We start from the raw sequence: 9,767 nt of genomic DNA, 5'->3' as shown, positions 1-9,767 counted from the left end.
AATTTCAATAGTCTCAAATTCACACTTTTGTGAAATAAAACTACTTTAAAAAATAAAGTAGAAAACAGGAAGCAAAACTGACATAAACAAGGCCAACCTACGTGACCATCGACCTATCTTTTCTGTGGGCGCATGGGTACATCAGGTGCACAGACATGAACACGCAAACACGACTCCCCTTCCCGCCCTCCACTTCACAGGGAATTTGCCACCCAGTGACACCTGTCTGGACTCAGTAGAGGAATGCACTCTCTTCAATCAAGAATTTGTGCTTGAGGTTTGGATTGTTTTGTTTTGTTTTTTAATGGTTAGGAAAGGAGGCGAGTGGGTCGTGAAGAATTGGAACTCAATTCTTAATTCCAACTAATTGAATGGTTCTCTTTTCCTCCCATCTTTTTCTGCAGAAAACGCAGGTATATGGGTTAAATTTCGAGTGAGGTTTTTTTGGCAGTTAAAAAAAAATCCCAATTAAAAGAACAAAAATGGAGGTTGGCAATCAGGATGGAGATGGGGCTGAAATCGAAGACGGCATGGGCTGCCCGGGTCCAGAAGGCCTCGTGGCTGAAGACAGCATACGAGGACGCCACCCGGGTGCTCGTCAGCCGCCGCCTTGGGCTTCTGCCAGGGACTGCGCGGTCTTGGCTGCCCACTCGCACCTCGGGTTGGTCCGGACTTTAGGCTAGGCTCGTTCACTTCCGGTGACAAATCCCTCCCACCACCTCTAGAAATAATGTACCGTTTCCCCATCGCCCTCCTAAAGACGGTCGGCCCTATAGAGAGAGGCGTCGCGCCCGGCCTGGGGTCTTAGCCCCGCGCGGCCAGAGGCCGCCAGCTGCGCAGGGAGTGGCTGCCACCGCACTGGGGAGAAAGGGTGGGGGTGGCATGTCATCCTCCCCCGCCCCCCTCCGACTGCAGGAGTGGGCCAAAAATAAATGATAATAATAATAATAATAATCTGTTTTTAGTCTCCTCCAGGAACCCCGGAACCCGCTCCAGCGAGGAACTCAGTCTCTCTTATAGCGGGGCTTCGCGCCAGCTTCCCGCCCCAATAAACTGCCCACGGGGACCCAGGCGCCCCCAGGCCGCGCGGAGCTGCAGTGGTTGGGGGAGGGCAGGAAGGATGAGGGTTACCGAGGCGGCAGGGACCGGCTGAGCAAAGAGGTGATGGAAGGGAAAAGGGGAAGAAGAAAAAAAAAGAAGAAAAAACCAGAGGCATGCAAGCGGCTCCCTGGCCAGCTGTTCCAGCTGCAGCTTCCTCCGGCGCGGCCCGGGAGGTGCAATAACCCCCCCCTCCATCTTTCTCGCACTACCTGTCCCCACCACCACGACAAGCACACATTCCTCCCCACCACCCTGGAGCAGATCTCCGGCCTGTTAGGGGGTAGTAGGGAGGAGCTGGGGGGAGGGGGAGGCCTGCGAGTTTCTAACCTTGTTCTTATAAACAAACCCACATGTGCAGCTGCCGCTGCTGCAACTCACCCCACAATCCCGGATATAAGTCCTGCCCCTTTAAGAAGAAAAAAAAAGCTTCACCCGCTTGCCTCCCACCCCACCCATCCACCAGGACCTTTGTCTCCCCACCCCCTCCTGTCAACAGCCCCGCCCTCGTCCTCGCCCCTCCAGCGCGGAGAAACCAATAGGCGAAGAGGATACGGCGGGACCTGACGTCACCGCGGTCGACCAATCACGGGGCGCGTTGGTGGGAGGCCTTGCGGAGGGCGCCGGGAGGAAAAGCGGCGGGTGAGGAAGCCTGGAGTCAAGATGGAGGGTGTGGGCTGCTCCGCGGCTCTGGGCGACGCGGCCGCTGGGTCCCCGCGGGACCTGAGCCTGGTGCCGGAGCGAATTCAGAGGCGCGAGCAGGAGCGGCAGATGGAGGTGGAGAGGCGCAAGCAGAAGCGGCAGGACCAGGAGGTGGAGGAGGAGAAGAGCGGCTTCTTCGCCGCCGCCTTCGCTCGTGAACGCGCGGCGGCCGAGGAGCTGCTGCGGGGCGAGGCGTCGGCCGAGCGGCTAGAAGAGGCGGCCAACCGACTGCAGGGGCTGCGGAAGCTCCTGAACGACTCGGTTCTCTTCCTGGCGCCCTATGATCTGCGGCAGGGCCAGGAGGCGCTGGCGCAGCTGCAGGCGGCCCTCGCCGAGCGGCGCCTTGAGCTGCAGCCCAAGAAGCGCTTCGCCTTCAAGGCGCGGAAGAAGGATGCCGCTGGGGCCACCCAGGTAGACGCCGCACCCGGCGCTTCGTCCGCCCCTTCGCCGCCCTTGGCCACGGAGGAGGGAGCTCCCTGCCTCAGTTGGGCCTGTGGCTTCTCCAACCTGGAGTCCCAAGATTTGGAGAAGAACGCCGACGAGCTGCACCAGCGCGACATCCTTTTGAGCGACCTGACCAACTGCACTGTCAGACTGCGTGGCAACCCCAACACCCTGCGGCTGGCAAAGGCCCGCAGCTGCAAGGTCCTTTGCGGCCCGGTGTCCACCTCGGTGTTCCTGGAGGACTGTTGTGATTGCGTATTGGCCGTAGCTTGTCAACAGCTCCGCGTACACACCACCAAAGACACGCGCATCTTCCTGCAGGTGACCAGCAGGGCCATCGTGGAGGACTGCAGCGGCATCCAGTTCGCCCCGTACACCTGGAGCTACCAGGGGATCGACAAGGACTTCGAGGACTCCGGTTTAGATAGGGGCAGAAATAACTGGAACCACATAGACGATTTCAACTGGCTGGCCCGAAACGTGGCCTCTCCGAACTGGAGTATTCTCCCTGAAGAGGACCGGGACATCCAGTGGGACTGAGCACGGGCCACGCTCAGAGAGATCCCGTTCAGTTTACTTAATGTCGTCACATTGTTTATGTTTGCGGTATGAGGGGCTTGAAACGGTTGAACCTCCCCTCCTTGTGAGTTCCATTAAATTCATGACAGCCGACAGGGTCTCTTGCTACTTCGATGACACTTGCTTGCCTGCCTTTGAGTGTGACAGTTTGAAGAAGGAGGGGAAGAACGGTTGGGCTTTGAGGGATTTGCCGTTCTTATGGTTGACCACAGAGCGTGATAAAGTAGGTCTTCAATAAATAATAGGGGTGTCAGGAGAGCTCTGTTAGGGCACAGTTTGAAATGGAAGTGGCAAGCTGGCACAAGCTCCATTAACAGAGCTGACCTTTTCCCTCACGCTTTGCCCTGTGTGTTTTTTTCTGCGGGCTTTTAAGACTCCTTCCTGGACTTTGGAATCCAGTGCTGTGCTAGGTCTGAGGTTTTGAATGGACTCCAGGAGGCATATGAACCTCTCGGCTCTAAGACTGAGATAGTCACTACGTGTGCATCCCCACCCCCATCTTCCTTTTTCCTTTTTGCAGCCCTGGCTGGTGTCGAACTCACAGATTTCCCGTGTTATTGTCTCTGACTCCACACCAAAACTCAATTATTTTTTGTACACTTTTTTACTGAACTCTCACAGTCTCCTGTTGGCACCATGTTTTACATGAGAAAGCATGTGATTGGCATAAGGTCACAGCTCACATGATAAACTGCTGGAATCTGAGACTAATATGGAACCCCCCCTTTTTAAAAATATTTATTATGTACACAATATTCTGTCTATGTATATGCCTGCAGGCCAGAAGAGGGCACCAGACCTCATTACAGATGGTTGTGAACCACCATGTGGTTGCCGGGAATTGAACTCAGGACCTCTGGAAGGGCAGCCAGTACTCTTAACCACTGAGCCATCTCTCCAGTCCCAACCCTATATTTTCTTAAAGGCCAGCTCCCATGCTGATCTGGATCTTACTCTGTAATCTGGCCTCAGAACATAGGGAGCCTCACACTTCAGTCTCCTACTTGCCGGGATTTTGGAGTTTGAGGCTACGCTCCCAGTGGGACCCCACTTAACAGCATGCTGACGGTGCATACTGAGCATGGAGTCTGAAGGAAGGCTTCTGAATCTAGGCCAAATTCAGTTCTCAGTCCTACGCTGCTAGTGGAGGGAAACGTCCTGCCGAGATTTAATTTCCCCACTCATTTTGCTCTAATACCCTCCAGTACAGCCTGTCTTCTGCTCTAGAAACCACGGCCCAGCATTCTTAGATGTAAAACTTTGGTTGTCTCACTATGCAGCCCTGGGCCTGGGTCTTGCTGTCCTCACAGATCACCTGCCTGTCTCTCCAGTGCACCATCATACTTGACCTGAAACTTAGTTTTAGGTCATGCTTTTTAGATTTTGACATGCCTTTTATTTTTAAATTTTTATACCTCAAGGATTAAGATACTAGAAATACCTTACACACTTAAGTTTAAAGTATGTAAAATGTTCTGTCTTACTCCAAGAGGATAAGCGAAATTGTACAGGGTGACAAAAGCCAGTGGGACGGAGCACAGGCAGAAGCCAGGTTTTCTTTCCCACTAGCCTTGGAGTGGAACACTAGTCAGGATCTGCACTGTGTCAGGTCATCAAGCTGATATACTGCAGGAAGCACCCCGCCAGTAGAGGACACTAATGGCCTTGAAGATTGCTCATTTTTACAGAAAGGCTCACTTCATTTAGAAAAATTCTGGCATTTGGTAAGTCCTTGTGTAGGTCGGATTTGATCTCCATTACCACTAGGAAAAAAAACACAAGTATAAATAAAATATTGGGGCTGGGGAGATGGCTCAGTGGGGAGAAAGCCTGATAAGCAAGCTTGAAGGCCTGAGTTCAGAACCCTTTCTAGTCCTTTTCCTTTAAACCCAGTGCTGGGAGGTGGAGACAGGAGGATCAGGGGGCTCATGGCGCTGATGGCCAGCCAGTCTAGCCACAAAGACCGCAGGTTCTGTGATAGAAACTAGGATGGGAAGGCCTTCACATAGGCAGGCAACGGAGAGCTCACACCAAATCCACTAAATGCCTTGAGGTCCCTTAGATCTTAGAAACGTCATTTAGTTTTTAGCTTATTTTTCCTTCAGACTGTTTCATGTATAGCCCAGGCTATCCTGGAACTCCTGATCTCCCTGCCTCAACCTCCCCAGCGATGCTATTAGAAGTATCTACCAACACACCTAGCCACAAACCAGCAAGTGTAATAGACCTCAGAATGACAGAGCCGTTAGTGCTGGCTGTCTTGGCTGAGCTGTCCCTGCTCAGCAAGCCCTCCTTGCTTCTCTGAGTGACCCCCAGACCTCCTGCCACCTACTCACACCTGACTGCAAACCCCACCAGAACAGTTTGAAAAAAGCATCTCCAGTCTTTCTTCGAGAGTCTGGATCCCCAGCACTCTCGGGGCAGTTTACAACAATCTGTAACTCCAGTTCTGGGGAGACTGGTGGTGTTGATGCCCTCTTCTGGCTTCCCTGGGAACTGTCTGCAAGAGTGAGCAGGCTTACATGTAGGCAAACTGCCCATAGACATTTGGGCGAAAGGATTAGTGTAAAATTAATCTCCCTCTGGTTTTTTTTATTTTGTCTATACATTTATAAACATGCTATACTGAATAGCTTTCTCTTCCTGAGTCCCAGTGGAAGCACGCCCCTGGTCTTGTGACGGATATACTGGGAGGTCTCTCATGAGTGTAGGGAGTGGGATCTTGCTCTTTAATGATTATGCAGTGTTCGTTTGCACAGGTAACCCCCTGGTTACTTAATCAGTGTCTAATGAACAATAAAGTTTGTCAACAGCGCCACATGCACTACCAAAGACACCCATATCTTACAGGTGACCAGCAGGGTTACGGTGGCACACGCCTTTAATTCCAGTCCTTAGGGAGCAGAAGCAGGTGGATCTCTGAGTTTGAGGCTACCCTGGTCTACAAAACGAGTTCCAGGACAGCCAGGGTTACACAGAGAAACCCTGTCTTGAAAGGAAACAAAAAAGTTGTCAATTAATAGCCATGTGTAAGAATGATTCAGAAATGTGCTGTTCTGCTCTAGGCTAAGTACCTAGGACGGAAATCACTGCATTAACAGGCTATGAGCATCTAGAATATGACATCAGTAGAATTCCAGGGGTTGTTAATTTCCAGCTGCACGGTCTGCTACCAGACTTCTGGGTCTTCTTGTAATCTAACTCTAATCGCTCCACCTCCCTTGTTTAAGTCATTCCGTGCTACTACCAAATTGGTCTTCTTAAACTGTGTCACTTTTCCTAGGCTCCTGTTCTCGCGGGACTCACTCCTGCCTCCTCCATCTTCTCACAGCCTCCTGTTCTTACAGCTCGTGTCATTTCCTCATGCATGATGTGTTCCATCTTGTCTGAACTAACACCCATCAGTCACACGCACTCACGCGCAGGCGCGCAGCCCTGGCGGGAAGAGCTTCACACGGGAGCTATTACCAAGATGTAGGCAGAGTTCAGGAAACACAATGAGATGGTGTGGGACCTGCGTCTTCCCTAGGGCTGAAGCTGTTATCTGAGGCAGGAAGCAGTAGGGGAGAACGCCAAGAGTTGTAGGTTCCTGTAGGAGAATGCAGCCTATCAGGGTGCAGGCAACTGGGGACCTCCTGGGGACAGGATCTTTTGCTACAAGCCACTGACTGGACCCAACTGGGAATGTCAGAGCAATGACATTTTTTTTTTACAGATTTATTTATTTATTATGTATACAGTGTTCTGCCTGCATGTATGCCTGCAGGCCAGAAGAGGGCATCAGATCTCATTACAGATGGTTGGAGATGTGGTTGCTGGGAATTGAACTCGACCTCTGGAAGAACAGCCAGCACTCTTAACAACATAGCCATCTCTCAAGCCCTAAATAAACTTTTTTGTCTGGTTGGGGTTTTTTTTTTGTTGTTGTTTTTTATTTTTTTAAGACAAGGTTTCTCTGTAGCTTTGGGGCCTGTCCTGGAACTCGCCCTGTAGACCAGGCTGGTCTCGAACTCCCAGAGCCTCCCAAGTGCTGGGATTAAAGATTAAAGGCGTGCACCACCACTGCCTGGTGTTCAGTTCTCATTAATCAGCTTCCAGGCCACGTGGCAGGTGGGAGAAAGGAAGACAGCATCTCGAGGGCAAATGGGAGATAATCTGGCTACAAAGATTTTCTTCCAAATCACTTAGGCTCTGTTTCATCAAATTCCATTCAGTTTGGGTCCGTGTGCGCTGTATAACTCAAATGTCACTTCCTCTGAGTTGTCCTCAGTCTCTGAAAATGAAGCACAATGTGTACACACACATACTCTCTGTCTCTTTCACATGCGTGTGCACGCTCATGCACACACACACAAACACACACACACACTCTTCATGCAGTGCTGGGGATGGAAGCCAGGGTCTTGGCACACACTAGGCAAATGCTCTACCACAGAGCTTCTTTGCTGATCAAAATGTTTGTTTGCTCTAAGACAGTGTCTGTTGTCTGTTTAACTGTGACTGGCCTTGAACTTGAGATCTGCCTGCCTCTGTTTCAAGAGTGCTGAGATTAAAGTTGTGTGCCACCATCCCCAGCCAGAATTATTATATCCTGAGGCAATATTGTAATGGATTATTAAATTATTAAAAATTGCTGCAGGATCCCTGGTGGCAGGCAGTGGGCAGGGGGTCCCCGAGAGCAGCCAGTCCTAGGCAGGGACTGCACATGAGACCCTGCCACAGGTCTCCAAAGGTGCTCATGTGGGTGGCAGGTGAGAGACACACAGGCACACTGTGCAGAGTGAGGCTCGATATTTATTAAGTGAGTTATGGAAGTATGGAAAGGAAAGGGGAGAAGAACAGAGAGAGAGAAAGAGAGAGAACTCAGGCTGGAAGCTGAAGATCAATCAGCTTGCCTCAGCGGATGAGGGAGGGAGTGGGCGTGGCTTGTCTCTTAAAGAGACAGGACAATCATTACAAACATGAACAAGAAAGGAAAGTGAATGAGCCAGTCTCTGAGGTCGAGTTGTTGGGTTCTCTATTAGCTACATTAAACAAACAAAAACTCTGAGACAGGATCTCATGTAGCCCAGGCTGGCCTCAAACTTGCTCTGTAGCCAAGGTTAATGTTGAACTCCTGATCGCCTGCCTTTACCTCCCTTATGCTGACATTACAGTGACATGCCACTGTGCCTGGCTGCTGCAGTCCTGGGACTCAAGCCCAGGTTCTTCTGCATGCTGGGTCTTCTACCCACTGAGCTGCATCTCTGGCCCACTTATTTGACTTTTATTTCCTAGAGATAAGTCTCACTGTGTAGGTAGAACGGCTTCCAACTCACGAACCCTCTGTCTGACCATTCAGAGTGGTGGGGGGTATAGATGTGCGTCACCCGCTTGTTTAGCAGGCTTGATCTCAGAGGGGAAAAAATGGAAGAACATGGACAGTGCAGGCCAACTCAGTCAACATTTCCTGGACTCCATGGGCCTCTGAGTCAGATGGACTTGCACGTGACTTCAGCAAAGTCAGTGAAGATGAGTCATCACAGAAACACCCCAGAGAGACTGAAGAATGACGGCTACGGGGTCTGGACAGAAATATGGTTCTTGTCTCCGAGGATCACAGAGCGAGGTGTCCTCAAAACAGTGTGTCCACGAGGGAGTGATTTCATGAGTTTTATACAGTAACAGAGAAAAAGAAGTCAGATACCAGTTCCAGCGAAGCAGAGACTGCTCTGCTGTGGCCCGAGCTGTCTGCCACAGGCGGCTTTGACTGGTGGAGCCAAAAGTCTGTTCATGCATTACAAAGGATTTATCTAGTGGCCACAAAAGATCGGGAACAGAGGAGAGCACTAAGTGGCTATCAAAGGGGCCAATGATGTCCCACGGTAATGTGGCTCTGAACCTGCAACATCCCAGCCTCTCCACATCACTGATGTGCTAATCAACCAGCCTTTCGGACACAGCTTCCTTCCAAGGAATCTAGTTCACAGTGTACAGGATAGAGAGCCTCCAGTGTTAGCTGTGAGCAAGGAGATGAAAAAGGGGGAGGAACTGCCTCTTCCTAGCCTGAACCCTTGCGGGGAGGGAAATTTGTTTGTGTCCTACCATAATGAAAATTTCCAAAAGAGAGCACAGGATTATTGACTGTGAACACGGGACTGTCGACTGTGAACACGGGACTGTCGACTGTGAACACGGGACTGTCGACTGTGAGAACTCAGGACTGTCGACTGTGAGAACACGGGACTGTCGGCTGTGAACATGGGACTGTTGACTGTGAACACGGGACTGCTGACTGTGAGAACACACGGGACTGTTGACTGACTCAGCTTCCAGAGAACTAGGAGTTAGATCCCTGACAGTCAGACAAAGCCGCCATGGGTAGGTAGATTAATGGAGATGGCAAACTTCCATTTTCTTCCCTAGCCTCCTGATGAGACAAATGGCTTTTCTTCCCGCCAGCTCAGCTCCCCTTCCAATCAACTGGTCTAGGCTTGAGATGTGCTCAAGGCTAGCATTGAACAGTCTACCCAAAGCTATGCATCTCTCAGCTCCTGATCCTTTGTTTAAGCTGATCAACCCAAAATGAGGGAAGGGGCCTACCCCATGCCACCAAAAACAGTCACTGATCTCAGAACTCAGGCAGAGGCAGGCAGATATCTGAAAACTCAAGGCCAGCCTGGTCCACATAGTGTGTTCCAGGTCAGCCAGAGCTACATAGTGAGGTTTGGTCTCAAAAACAAAACTAAACAAGGATGACACACAGATATGTTCAGAAAGAAATAAAACCACACAGCTGTCTGGTGTGGTGACCATGCCACAACACCTGGGAGGCAGAGGCAGCAGATCTCGGTGAGTTGGAGGTCAGCCTGGTCTACAGAGTGAGTTCAAGGCCAGGCAGGGCTGCATAGTGAGATATGGTCTCAACAACAACACAACAAAAAGCAAAATAAGCAAACAAAATT

The 9,767-nt window shown here is 50.9% G+C and overlaps 1 protein-coding gene across 1 annotated transcript; it reads left to right on the top strand.

Moving 5' to 3' along the window:
* The first annotated feature begins 1,645 nt into the window (after positions 1–1,645).
* Positions 1,646–2,916, top strand: Tbcc (tubulin folding cofactor C). The gene has a single exon (XM_005359723.2). It carries the CDS (start codon positions 1,762–1,764, stop codon positions 2,782–2,784), a length of 1,023 nt encoding a protein of 340 aa, XP_005359780.1. The 5' UTR covers positions 1,646–1,761; the 3' UTR covers positions 2,785–2,916.
* The last annotated feature ends 6,851 nt before the right edge of the window (positions 2,917–9,767 follow it).

The sequence above is a fragment of the Microtus ochrogaster genome, linkage group LG2, assembly GCF_000317375.1.
Source record: "Microtus ochrogaster isolate Prairie Vole_2 linkage group LG2, MicOch1.0, whole genome shotgun sequence".
Taxonomy (NCBI): domain Eukaryota; kingdom Metazoa; phylum Chordata; class Mammalia; order Rodentia; family Cricetidae; genus Microtus; species Microtus ochrogaster.
This window is presented reverse-complemented; position numbering and strand designations above follow the sequence as displayed.

What these genes read in the sequence shown, in the direction of transcription:
- Tbcc (XM_005359723.2), top strand. Translation starts at nt 1,762, where the DNA reads ATGGAGGGTGTGGGCTGCTCCGCGGCTCTGGGCGACGCGGCCGCTGGG.